Source organism: Eumetopias jubatus, unplaced genomic scaffold, assembly GCF_037043125.1.
Source record: "Eumetopias jubatus isolate StellerSeaLion01/CBP00866 unplaced genomic scaffold, mEumJub1_p1.0 scaffold_16, whole genome shotgun sequence".
Classification (NCBI taxonomy): Eukaryota; Metazoa; Chordata; class Mammalia; order Carnivora; family Otariidae; genus Eumetopias; species Eumetopias jubatus.
This window is the reverse complement of record NW_028274822.1, coordinates 50,218,117-50,232,295: the sequence shown is the minus strand read 5'-3', so window position 1 is coordinate 50,232,295 and position 14,179 is coordinate 50,218,117. Positions and strand designations below refer to the sequence as shown.

The following is a 14,179-nucleotide window of genomic DNA, read 5'->3' as shown; positions in this document are numbered from 1 at the left end:
ATGAGTTCCACAATGGACCAGGAAAAAAATAAAGGAAAAGGGCAAAAAAAATTGGGACCAAAGAGAGATTCCACTGACATGTATAGGAAATGGAGGATAACAGAATGAGGGAAATAGAAGGTGAAATTTAATAAAATGGAAGGTATTGGGGTGCCTGGGTGGCTCAAGTTGGGTGTCCCAACTCTTTGTTTCGGCTCAGGTCAAGGTCTCAGGGTTGTGAGATTAGGCCCCATGCTCAGCGGGAAGTCTGCCTGAGACTCTTCCTTTGCACCCCCACTAAAATAAATAAATCTTAAAAAAAAAAAAAAGAAGGTATCAAAAGAGGAAAAAGTATCTTTTTACTAGATCACAATTTATCATTTTTAAGCATTTATACTATTATAAAATGAAATTTTAAATAAATTTTTTTGGTAGGCATTATTTAAAAACTAATCATGTAGAAAATATTAAAACTGACACTTACCACACATTGCAACAGACTTTGCCTCTTCAATAGATTGATGTTTGTCAGTTAAACGAGCTTTGGTTACTTTATGTTCATTTACCTCTTGTTCTAAACGTTGTTGTAATGATTTAAGCTTATAGTTTAAATCTATCTCTAAATTATTTTTTTCCTGTAAAATGGAAATGAGTTATGTAATACACTATGTAAAAGACACATGATTAAATCTTACTTTATTTAATATTCTATAAGAGATAATACATGAATCACATGGACCTGAAATGTGACACCATATTTAAATATTTTTATTTAGGACATAATTTTATTTTTTATGCTTTCTTATTTATTTCATATTACTTATAATATCTTACTTTAAAAATCATGATAAGCATATACAATTAAAAGCAAAATATCACACACACCCCCACAACAGGGTTATGGTGGTGGTTATATTCAAGAGGGCTCACTGCTAGAATCAGAAATGAACAGGACAATTCTTTGGTTCACTAAAAAAATATTTGCTGCCACTTTAAAAAAATTTAAATTTAGATTTAAATCTACATTAGTTTACATTAAATTATGTTTAAATTAAATCTACACCTAGATTTACATTGCCTTGAAAAAAGGACAAGTCAAAATGTATTCCATTTCTGATTGGGTGCATCTTCTATTCTTCCATCTTTCTTCCTACATCCACATTTACATCAGGCTTAGACATACTGCTCTGATTATCACAAAACCTGTCCAAAGGACAAAATAAGTGGTGCATTTTCTGATCCTTTATCTGAGGATCTAGTAAACCTATATTTCAGGGAGGAATTGAAAATGTGAGAGCCAGATCTGCATATTATCTATTTAATCCTTTTCTCAGCAAAGTAAGGACAGAGGATAACCAATGACATTTCTGATTAGTGAGAAAACTATATGCAAAGGCCAAACATATATGCTTTTTTCTACTTTGTAACTTTTACCAATAAAATGGAAAAAGCATACATGGTCTATCATACACCTATCCTTTGTTTTCTTTTTTTGTAAGGCTAGTAAGGTTCAGCACCTTCATCTTACCCAAGTACAAAAACATGGAGGAAAAATTCTACATGAAAGGAATTTCCAAACCAAAATAATTTGTCATGATAAGATAATATCAAACATCTAGTACCCTTCAAGGTTAAAAACAAAAATAACACAATAAAAAGCACTAAATAAGACACACATACACCCCCACAAAACCACCACTAACCATAAAAACTTCTAGAAATGCAAGTATATAAACATTAGGAATGAAAGCTATTTTATAAAAATACATTATAATATTTGATAGCCAGTACACAATATCTCATAATTGGTACAGGTTAAATAGTTTACCTTTTCTGAGTGATTAAGCATGTCTTGAGCTTCTTTTCTTTCTCCTTCCACTCTTTCAAGATTATGTTTGAGATGCTTCACCTCCTCTTGTAAAGATGTAATTCGAGCTATGAAGTGAGAAGAAAGTTCAAATAACAAAGTCATCAAAAGAAGTCTGTTTTTCTTTTTCAGCATGATCATTAAGATAAAAAAGTTTTAGGGGCGCCTGGGTGGCTCAGTCAGTTAAGCACTGGACTCTTGGTTTTTGCTCAGGTCATGATCTCAGGGTCAAGCCCCAAGATGGGCTCCACACTTGGCACGGAGTCTGCTTGAGATTCTCTCCCTCTCTAAAACAAATAGGTAAAATCTTTTAAAAAAAAGACAAAAATTTTAAATTTCCTGATTAGGTAGATTTTATTAAATTATAAAGTATTATTAATTTTTTAATTATCAAAATATTAACTTTTTATTTATAATTATTTGATATCTTCTTGGTAATATATACAATAACTACAATATGCAGTAATAAAAATGTTAATGCTAATTGGAAATCATCCAGTACATATTCCTCATTTCACAAATGGTCAAAGAGATGGGGCCTGAGCTTGGTCCAGAAATCAGATATGAGTCCTTTTATTAAGTGTTCTTTTCCACCATATTAAGAGTAAGACCCTTTAGTTAATTAAGGCAAGTATTTCAGTATTCTTTATGAGCCAGACATTCTGAAAAGCCTTTAATTACTCTTAAACTTAATGAAGCCATACTCTGTTTTTATAGGAAACTGAGATTTAAGGAACTCAAGTGCTCTAACAAAGCTTAGTTTTAACCTACCACCTCAGGCTCATGCCATGCAATGGTAGCAACTCATATATTTGGTTAACTCTCTTCATTAGAACATGCTTGAGGCCTTATGTGTTTTTAATGCATAAGTATTTAACAAACACTGATTTAATACACAGAATCTAATTTTTTTAAAATTAGACTTTATTTTTTTATTTTTTAAAGATTTTATTTATTTGACAGAGCACAAGCAGAGGGAGAGAGAGAGAGAGAGAAGCAGGCTCCCTACTGAGCAAGGAGCCCAATGTGCGACTCAATCCCAGGACCCTGGGATCATGACCTGAGCCCAAGGCAGCCACTTAACCGACTGAGCCACCCAGGTGTCCCACAGAATCTAATATTAATATTATAATTATATTTTAAGTAAGAACCTATTTTCTTATTCTGTGATTCAAAGCAACTTAGGATTCAACAGGGAAATGGATAAAGCACCCAAAAGACCAGGAAAAATTCTGTATTTCTCTAAGTTCAGCATTTAACTTGCCGGACCTGCCAGAGATTTCAATGTATTCTACCTGCCTCCATATTTTAGTGTTTCTGAATTAGTTCTTTAATGAACAAATGAATATTACACATCTTTGGCACCCGATAATGCTTTGCTGGGCTAGTTCTAGGATCCAGAGAGCAATGAAACAAATTTATTTACACACAAGTTTACAGACAATACTGGAATTATGTTCATGTAGGAGAAAGAAACACCTGCTAGTTCCTTTCAAATGGCTGAGCAAAAAATACAAATTATGTATGTGTTTGTATGGACAGAGATAAAGCTAACGTGGCAATATGTTTAAATGTTGAAGTACTAGCAAAAAAATGCTTCCTTCAGCATTTAAAATAAATAATAGGCTTTAAATATCTGTACAAAGATAGTAAATTCAGGTTAAACTGAATTTTTCATGTAGAATAAGATTATATAAACCAACTCCTAAGAAGAAAAAGAAAAATACAGGTGTTGAATCCTACATAGAATCCTAATAAGCCTATGAAAGACTTATTAAAATAGTTTCTTTATTTATTCTATTTTTAAAAACATGCTAAGAAAATGTAACGTGTTTGTGTAATACATAAAAACAAAAACAAAGAACCCTCCTATACAAAAATTTATAAAAATATTGTGAAAGGAATAAGAACCAAAATATCAGGGATCATAACCCAAACTGATTAAAATATTAAAGCTTCTAGAAGAGAACAGGGAATACCTTCATGATCTAATCAAACAATTCAATAGGCCACAATAAAGGAAAAAATATAAACTGGACTACATTAAAAATAACAACAGTGAGACCTCCTGTTCATAAGCAGACAGCATTTAAAAATGAAAAGGCAAAACAAAGAGAGGGAGAAAAGAACTATGATACATTTATTTGATAGAGGACTAATACCTAGTGGTCATACAAACCAATAAGAAAAAGGGAAACTATCTAATAAAAAAAAAAAGAGGGAAAAGACTTGAACAGCACATCCTGAACTGCCAACAAACATGAAAAATCACTCAATCTTAGACACCAGGGAAATGCAAATTAACCCATAAGGAAATACCATCACACCCCATTAGAATGGCTAAAACATCAATGCTGACAAAACTCAATGGGGACTGAGTATTGTTCTTAAAGAGAAAGTGGAACAACTGGAACTGTCATATACTCCTGGTGAATGTAAACTGGGGTAGCTACTTTGATATACAGGTATACCCTGGAAATATTGTGGGTTGAGTTCTAGACCACAGAAATAAAGGGAATATCTCAATAAAGTAATCAAATTAATTTTTTGGTTTCCCGGTACATATAAAAGTTACATCTACACTATACCGTAGAGCCTATTAAGTGCACAATAGCACTATGCCTTAAAAATGTACATACCTTAATTTTAAAATTTGTTATTGCTAAAAAACACTAACCATTATCTGAGCTTTCAGTAAGTCAATCTTTTTGCTGGGGGGAGGGTCTTGCCTCTATGTTTTGGCTGCTGATTGATCACGGTCGTGGTTGCTAACGGTTGCGTGGCTGTAGCAATTTCTTAAAATAAGACAACAATGAAGTTTGCCACATCAACTGATTCTTCCTTTCACGAACGACTTCTCTGTAGCATGAATGCTGCTGTCTGATAGAATTTACCCACAGAACTTCTTTCCAAACTGGAGTCAATCCTCTCAAACCCTACCATTGCTTTCTCAACCAAGTTTATGAAAGATTCTAAATCCATTATTGTCATTTCAACAATCTTCACAGCATTTTCACCACACATAGTTTCCCTCTCAAGAAACCACTCACTTTGCTCATCCATAAGAAGAAACTCTTCATCTGTAAGAATTCTACCAGGAGCTTGCAGCAATTCAGTCACATCTTCAGACTCCACGTCTAATTCTGGTTCTCTTGCTATTTCTACCACATCTGCAGTGACTTCTTCCACTGACGTCTAGAACCCCTCAGTCATCCATGAGAGCTGGAATCAACTTCTGAATTTCTGGTAATGTTAATATTTTGACTTTTTCCCATGAATCATGATTCTAGAAGGTTTTTAACTGACTTTCCCCCGATCCATCAGAACAATTCTGTCTATGGCAGCTATGGCCTTATGAAACATATTTCTTAAATCTTAAGACTTAAAAGACAAAATTACCCTTCGATCCGTGGGCTACAGAATGGATGTTGAGTTAGCAGGCATGAAAACCACATTCAGCTCATTGTACATCTCCATCAGAGCTCTTGGGTGACCAGGTGTATTGTCAAAGAGCAGTAATATTTTGAAAGACATCTTTTTTCTGAGCAGTGGGCTTAAAATACTCAGTCAACTACTTGTAAACACTCATGGTGTCATCTAGGCTTTGTTGTTCCATTTCTAGAACACAGGCACAGTAGATTTGGCATTATTCTTCAGGGCCCGAGGATTCTCAGAATGCTAAATGAACACTGGCTTCAACTTAAAGTCATCAGCTGCATTAGTCCCTAACAGGAGAGCCAACCTGTCTTTGAAGCTTTGAACTCAGGCACTGACTTCTCCTCTGTAATCATGAAAGTCCAAGATGGCATCTTCTTCCAATAGAAGGCTGTTTCATCTACATTGAAAATCTGCTGTTCAGTGTAGTCACCTTCAGTAATGATCTTAGCTAGATCTTCTGGATCACTTGCTGTAGCTTCTCCATCAGCACTTGCTACTTCACCTTGCACTTTGATGTTATCCTTAAACCTCTGCTAGCTTCAGACTTTGCTCCTGCAGCTTCCTCACCTCTCTCAGCCTTCACAGAATTGAAGAGAGTTAGGACTTGCTCTGGATTAAGCTTTGGCTTAAGGGAATGTTGTGGCTCCTTTGATCTTCTATTCAGACCACTCAAACTTTCTCTCAACTCAAACAGCAATAAGGCTGTTTTGGCTTTCTTATCATTCATGTGTTGACTGAAGTAGCACTTTTAATTTCCTTCAAGAACTTTTCCTTTGCATTCACAACATAGCTTACTGTTTGGCACAAGAGGCCTAGCTTTCAGCCTATCATGGCTTTCAACATGCCTTCCTCACTGAGCTTAATCATTTCTAGTTCTTGAATTAAAGTGAGACGTGCAACTCTTCCTTTCCCTTGAATACTTAAGCGGTCATTGTTGGTAATTGTTAACTGGCCTCCAATATTGTTGTGTCTCAAAGAACAGAGGCCCATGGAGAGAGAGAGAGAGAGAGAGAGAGAGAGAGAGAGAGAGATAGGAGAAAGGCTGGCAGGTGGAGCAGTCAGAACATACACAACATTTATCAATTAAGTCTGTGGTCTTTCATGGGTGTGGTTCATGGCACCCCAAAACAATTACAATAGTAACACCAAAGATCACTGATCAGAGATCAGTATAAAATAAATATAATAATAATGAAAAAGTTTGAAATATTGCAAGAATTACCAAAATGTGACAGAGAGACATGAAATGAACAAATGCTGTTGGAAGATAGTGCTAAAAGTCTTGCTCAATGCAGGGCTGCTGTAAATGTTCAATTTATAAAAAATGCAGTATTATCAAAGTGTTATAAAGCAACGTACAATAAAACACAGTATGCCTATACTTGGGATATATTTACTGAAGCTAAACATATTCTATGGCTCTGCCACTCCTAAGTGTATACCAACAAAATGCATAGGTATGATTACCAAAAAACATGTACAAGAAAATTCCTATTAATGCTATTCATAATAGCCCCCAAATGGAAATAATTACATTATACATGTTTTACCACAGAATAAATGATAAACTGCAGTGGTCATCCATAATAAATGGAATACCACAAAGCAAAAAGAACAAACTATTGCCTATACAACAATACAGACAAATCTCATAAAGATAAGGGTAATCAAATAAACCAGACATAAAAGAATGTTCACTGCATGATTCTATTCATAAAAAGTTCAAAAACAAGCAATCATTAGCCTCAAATGAGCATCAATAAAAATACTGCAATGGAGTAACACATATCAAATATATCAAAATCCAGGAGTTCATAAGTATACTAAAAAGTGTCACTGTCATCTTTGGAGGATGGAGGATACTTTGCTAAAAGGAAAGAATCAAATATTTAACCTTTCTTTTATAAGCTGTACCTCTATGTAATTATATAAATGATGAGAAATGCTTATTTTTTATAGCAGTATTCCAGGTAACAAATGAATGAGGAATGATAAAAATAGATCATCACAGCTGAAAACTCTTAAATAGACACAGGATCTAAGCAACAATCATTAATGGCTACTAACATCACAAAACAAGACAGCCAGACTTTACCTGCCTCCGGGTATCTAAATAATACTGCTTACAAGTATTCTTGCCAAAGCCCTACCTGAAATAGATCAAGTCTCTAGAAGTCCCAGCTTAAAGTAACAGAAGGGACAGAAACAACATGTTAATTGACACCAGTAGATGGAATCAGCAAAATTCAGAAGATGTTCAATAGAAAAAAAAAAAAAACTAATTTCTTCAAATAACAGCAACAACTAACTACAAAGCATAAAAAAGGGAGGGGGAACCTATAGATAAAAGAAGCCTAAGGGACACATTAATGAAATGCAATGTGCAGACATTGGTAGGATCCAAATTCAAACAAAATAAATACAAGAACAGCAAGAGATTATGGGACTGCTGGAGAAATGTGAGCACTGACTAGGTATGTTACAATATTGTCATCTTTTTTCCAGGTTTTATAATATTGTGATTGTTTTTTTTTTTTTAAAGAATCTTTAAGAGATACTGAAATACTTATAAACTAAACAAAGTAATGTCTGAGATTTGCTGCAAAATAATTCAGTGTCAGAGGTCTGGGGTATAAACAAAACAAGACTGGCTGTTAGATGATTACTGAAGCTGGATGCTAGGTACACAGGGGGTCATTATAATCTTCCACTATGGTATATGTCTGAAATTTTCCAAATTACAAAGTTAAGGAAGAAACCAATGGTAGTTTTTAAAAAATCTTTTTAAGGGTGCCTGGGTGGCTCAGTTGCTTAAGCGACTGCCTTTGGCTCAGGTCATGATCCTGGAGTCCCGGGATCGAGTCCCACATCGGGCTCCCTGCTCAGCGAGGAGCCTGCTTCTCCCTCAGACCACCCCCCCCTTCATGCTCTCTCTCTCTATCTCATTCTCTCTCTCAAATAAATAAATAAAATCTTTAAAAAAAATCTTTTTAAAATGGTTAATTTAAAAAATTTATCTTTTTGCATTTCAATCTAAGAATCATTAACTTACTAGATGAAGAGCTTACCATTTCATTTAAAATTTTCATTCCTTCATGACATTTCAATTTTTGTCCATTTGTTTTAAGTCTCTACATCCTAGATTTTGGAAGGTAGCTTTTGTCTGTTACAGCAGCCTTCTTGAAATACTAGTCCAGGTGTTGGCAAACTTCAAGCCCTCAGCCTGTTTTTCTATAGATATGAAGCTAAGAATGCTTTTTCATTTTTAAAGGGTTGTAAAAGGTAAAAAAGAATATGTAACAGATACATATGTGGCCCACAACGCCTAAAATATTTACTACCCAATTGTTTCAGAAGTCATTTCCCATACATACAAAGAAGATTCTGCCCACTATGGATATATGGAAGACATTCAACTAAGAAATAATCATGACCTTGTCAGAAGCCCAGCATCACAAACTATGAGAAATTTATACCTGAGGGTCCTGAAATTCCTTATGAACCATAAAAAATTAATGTAGGAACCAAGTTATTTTTTTACCATGATGCATCTTTGTATGTATATTGAACCTCATGTAAATCGTGTGCATTTTTAAATGCATATGAGCTTTGAGTCACATTTAAATTAAAAACTAAGCCGTAAAGGGAGCACTAAAAAAGGATAAACATCAACAATAAAGCATGCTATAAATTTTCCTTAATTTCATCAATATCTAAAAATTAGACTCAGTTAAAATCACTGTTGATGAACATACAGATGATGGTCTCTTCCTTGAAAGCAAAAGCACTTCAAAGTTCAGTCAGACCCAGAAGATCACAGACTTAAAGAATTTTAAAATTGGAATGATATGTAAGAGTCACCCAGGATACAGAAGGCAGATGAGGTGACTTTCACACAGGTAATAAGCTGTATATAAAAAAGCCTAGAGGGGCACCTGGGTGGTGCAGTCAGATTCTTGGTTTCCAATGGGGTCATGATCTCAGGGTCTTGGGATCCAGCCCTCCCTTGGGCTCCATGATAAGCGTGGAGTCTGTCTGGGACACTCTCTCCCACTGACCTTCCCCCCTGCACTCTGTCTCTTTCTCAAATAAATAAATAAGTCTTAAGAAAAAAAAAAACCTAGAGAAGCAATTTAAGGAAGTCAACTACGAAGCTTTTTTAATACATATAATGAAGTTACTTTCTTGGTTATATTCAGATCTATTTTAAGCCTAGTCCCTGAGAAATAAGATTGCACAACACTCAGCTAAAAACCAACAGGAGATCCTAATTTCCGTTTCCATAGTCACAGAAACTGACCCTAACCTCTCTCCACAGAATTATAGCTAATCATCAAGCCCCAGGAGACCCCAAACTATGTTCCCATCCCGTGACTAAGGTTAAAAGGACTACCCCTCCCCCAACCTTCCCCTGAGAGTTCTGGTAACTTCCCTGCGTATGTTTTGATTAGGTAGTATGGATGCTGTTGCTAATAGGAACAGAAAAATATGTGAGAAGTTGGTAGAGGCAGGCATCTTTTTGAAAACAATAAATTGATTATATTACCATTACCAAAATTGTTCCTTTAGTATTAGTTACATTCAATCTTTTTCCTTTTAGATTCATAAAGACTGCTGATATCTGTAGTCCTAACCTTCCCAAGAACCTAATCCTTTACTCATAATGGGATTCTATTTCTGTAATTGAGTTTCTATTTCTGCCAACGATGCACAAGGAATTCCCAGGTTTCAATAGTGATAATCTTCTCTCTGGATTAGTCCCACTTTGAGTAAGGCTTTTGTGAATTAGGGACGTTTTAAAATTCTCAGTAATCCAGCCATAAAATTGGAAATACCATATTACCGACCTCAGAGGGGTGCCTGTCAGAGTGAAGAACTTAAAATGTGATAGAAAAGCATTATCCTGAAAGAGAAAGAAACCACTTCCAGTTTCACCAAGGTCACTTTCTTTCTTTCTTTCTTTTTTTTTGAGAGAGAGCCCATGTGAGGGGAAAGGGCACAGGGAAAGGGAGAGACAGAATCTCAAGCAGGCTCCAGACCCAGCGCAGAGCCCAATGCAGGGCTCGAGCTCATGATCCTGAGATCATAACCTGAGCCAAAATCAAGAGCCAAATGCTTAACCGACTGAGCCACCCAGGCGCCCAAGATCATTTTCTTTGAGAATAATATGATCAAAAATATATTACTTTACACTTAGAAATGATTAGTATGGTAAATGTTTCTAGCCACAACAAAAATAAACTTTTAAAAACTATCTTCCATTGATAAACAAAATGTGGTATGCACACAGTGGAATATTATTCATCCTTAAAAAGGAAGAAAAATTCTTCTCTTTAAATTTTAATTTTTTAAACTGAAGTATAATTACAGTGCTATAATAGTTTCCAGTATATAATACAATCAATCTACAAATCTATACATTACCGTGCTCATTGGTAAGTGTGCTCTTAATCTCCTTCACCTATGTCACTTACCTCCCCCTGGCCATGACCAGTTTGTTCTCTGTATTTAAGTGCCAATTTTTTGTCTGTCTCTTTTTCGTTTCTTCTTTTGTTTCTTAAATTCCACATATGCGTGAAATCATATGGTATTTGTCTTTCTCTGACTGACTTACTTCAATTAGCATTATACCCTCTAGGTCTACTCATCTTGTCATGAATGGCCAAGATCTCCTTCTTTTTCATGGCTGAGTAGTTATTCCATTGTGTGTGTGTATACACACCACATCCTCTTTATCCATTCATCTATGGAGGGACACTTGGGTTACTTCCATATCTTGGCTATTGTAAATGTTGCTATAAACATAGCGGCACATGTATCTTTTTCAAATTAGTGTTTTTGTATTCTATGGGTAAATACCAAGTAGTAGAATTACTGGGTCATATAATAATTCTATTTCTTTTCTTTTTTTTTAAGATTTATTTATTTTAGAAAAAGACAGCAAGCATGGGGGAGAGGGAGGAGAAGGGGCAGAGGGAGCCAGAGAGAGAGAGAATCCCCAGCAGGCTCCCCGCTGAGCGCAGAGTCTGACACCGGCTCCATCCCACGACGCTGAGATCATGACCTGAGCCAAAATCAAGAGTTGGATGCTTAACCAACTGAGCCACCCAGCTGCCCCTAGTAATTCTATTTTTAATTTTTTGAGGAACTTCCACACTGTTTTCCACAGTGTCTGCACCAATTTGCATTCCCACCAAAGGTGGGAGAGGCACAGGAGGGATCTTTTTTCTCTCCACATCTAAAAAAGAAGAAAATTCTTTTTTTTTTTTTTTAAGATTTTATTTATTTGACAGAGAGAGCACAAGCAGAGGGAGAGAGAGGGAGAAGCAGGCTCCCTGCTGAGCAAGGAGCCCGATGTGGGACTCGATCCCAGGACCCTGGGATCATGACCCAGGCCGAAGGCAGCCGCTTAACCGACTGAGCCACCCAGGCGTCCCTAAAAAAGAAGAAAATTCTGATACATGTTACAACATGGGTCAATCTTGAAGATTTTACACTAAGAGGAAAAACAGAGATACAAAAGAATAAATATTGTATGACTCCTCTTTTATGAGACAGTAAAATTAATAGAGTAGGATGGTGGTTACCAGGGGCTGGGAGGAGGGAGAATGGGAAGTTATTATTTAATGGGTATAGAGTTTTAGTTTGGGATGATAAAAAGGTTCTGAAGATGGATAGTAGTGATGGTTGCACACAAATGTGATTGGACTTTATGCCACTGAACTGTACACTTAAAAATGGCTAAAAGAGTAAATTTGTTATGTATGTTTTACCACAGTAAGAAAAAATATTACCTTGAAGGTCTCCAATCATCTCAGAATCATGACCTCTGTCTCTTCGTTCAGCTTCTAACACAGCTTGCAGCTGGTAATAGTCCTTGTCCGTCTGTGTCTTGGAATTCTCTAAAATTCTATTTCTCTCCTGCAATTCTCTGTTTAGGGACTCTAGCTGACTAACTGACTTACTCATCTCTGTGTGACTCTTCCTTAATCTTACGGCTGTGTCTGATTCTGTCCTAAGTAAGTCATTGGCTTCTTCTAGCTATTAAAAAAAAAAGAGCAAGAAAATAGGTTTTTGACCAAAATACCAACTTATTTTAATTATAATAAAAAAAAAATCTTATTCCAAAAACTCACCTGCTTTTGTAATTGTGCCAGCTTCTCATTAGCAAGCTGTGAATTTTGACTTACTTTCTTTAAGTCTTCCAACTGATCCTTTAATGTAGAAACTAGAAAATGAAGGGGGGAAAAATGTAGAAATTAGAAAGTTATCAGAGAGGAAACATATAAATCCCTTCAAAAAAATGAGATTTAGTCCTAGGTCACAGTCAGCTATATTAGGTCCACTCCCAAAGTCAAATTTCATCATGGAAGTACTTAAATTTAAATTCAACAATAGAGAATGTAACAGATTTGTTTCCAGTGTTATAATATTTCAAAGTTTTGTATTCCCTTAATAAGGTCAATCTATTAGTGAAACATTATAAACCCAGTTTTATTAGCATTATTTATTTTTTTGAATAGCACAAATCTTTGAAAAGTTCAATATCTGAAAAAATGGGTCAAAATTCAAAAGGTACCAAATGGTCTGTGGTGTAGAATATGCCTTCCTCCCTCCATGGTCTCAGTCCCTCTACCCCTCCTCCCCAAGAAACAATTACTACTTAATTCTTACATATTCTTCCTAAGACAGTGTCTCTAGCTATACCCTAAAACATAAAAACACAAACATTAATATGTTTTCACATGCATTTCTATACACACATACACATATTTAAGCATGTCTAGTTAAGCACTCGTTTTAAACAATCTGTACTATTTTTTTCACTTAAAGATACATCTTAGACATAATGCTATAAATATCTTGTTTATGTATCAGTATGCATGTGCACAAGTGCATACATAAAATAAATTCCTAGAAATGAAATCGCTGGATCAAAGGGTATAGAAAACTATTTTAAATGTATTTCTAACACTAATATGAAAACGCATGAAATTTTAGTTAATAGTTCTAAAATGGCTGCTTGTTAGATAGAAGTGCCTAGAGAGCTTATAAAAAATACCAAGGCCCAGGCCACATGTCTAGATCAATTAAATTAGAATTGCCGGAGCTTAGGCATCAGGAGTCTTTAAGCTTCCCAAGAGACTCCAAGATGCATACAAGGATGAAAATCACTCTTCTAGTGTGATTTCTACAGACTTTAATATGTTATACGTTTATCTTGTGACATGGGTAATTAGCTCAGAGGTGCCTTAGGATTGTAACTTCAAATATATATCAGAGGCCCTAAATTTAAGACAACCTCATGACAAAGACCTTCAAGGACAGTGTTAGAAACTCCAGTGCTTTTCAAAAATAGTAACAATTTACCTTCATTTTCTACATTCCTCCTCTTCTCATTTTCCTGTTCTGCTTTTCTCTGGTACTCATTAATTCTATGCTGGAGCAACATTTTTTCCTTCTCAATCTGAGACACTGTAGATTCTAGGTTTCTTCTTTGATTCCCCTGAAAACATAAGGATACAAGTCACCAATGCAAATTAAACTCTTCATTTATTTAGAGGAATACTGTGTACTTTAAGAATAAAACACACAAAGACTTAAGATGGATTTTTTTTGTTTCAAAATCAGAAAGTACCTGCTAATGACAACTTTCTAAGAATAGAATTAGCTAGCCTTATAAGATAGAATCCCCCTATTCAAACCAGATATGGAAATTTTTCAGATTTTTAAATCCATGAATATAAAAAACCACCCTATAAATCTTATCAGAGAACTGCTTTATTAGTTTAAGATGACCAGATTGCATTATATTACCAATATTTGGGTTGATTTACAATCCTAAAGATATAAATATGAAAGATAATACTTACACATTTGATAATTAAATGGTGT

At 35.2% G+C, this 14,179-nt stretch overlaps 1 protein-coding gene across 5 annotated transcripts in view; it reads right to left on the bottom strand.

Moving 5' to 3' along the window:
- ROCK1 (Rho associated coiled-coil containing protein kinase 1) overlaps positions 1-14,179 on the bottom strand; it is a 153,013-nt gene that overhangs the window by 42,875 nt on the left and 95,959 nt on the right. For all 5 annotated transcript variants that reach the window (XM_028092520.2, XM_028092522.2, XM_028092521.2 and 2 more), the window contains 5 exons: positions 13,655-13,790; positions 12,421-12,512; positions 12,079-12,325; positions 1,808-1,914; positions 464-614 (listed from right to left, as the gene is read on the bottom strand). In XM_028092520.2, the coding sequence (XP_027948321.1) occupies positions 464-614; positions 1,808-1,914; positions 12,079-12,325; positions 12,421-12,512; positions 13,655-13,790 (733 nt within the window). The remainder of the gene's footprint in view (positions 1-463; positions 615-1,807; positions 1,915-12,078; positions 12,326-12,420; positions 12,513-13,654; positions 13,791-14,179) is intronic.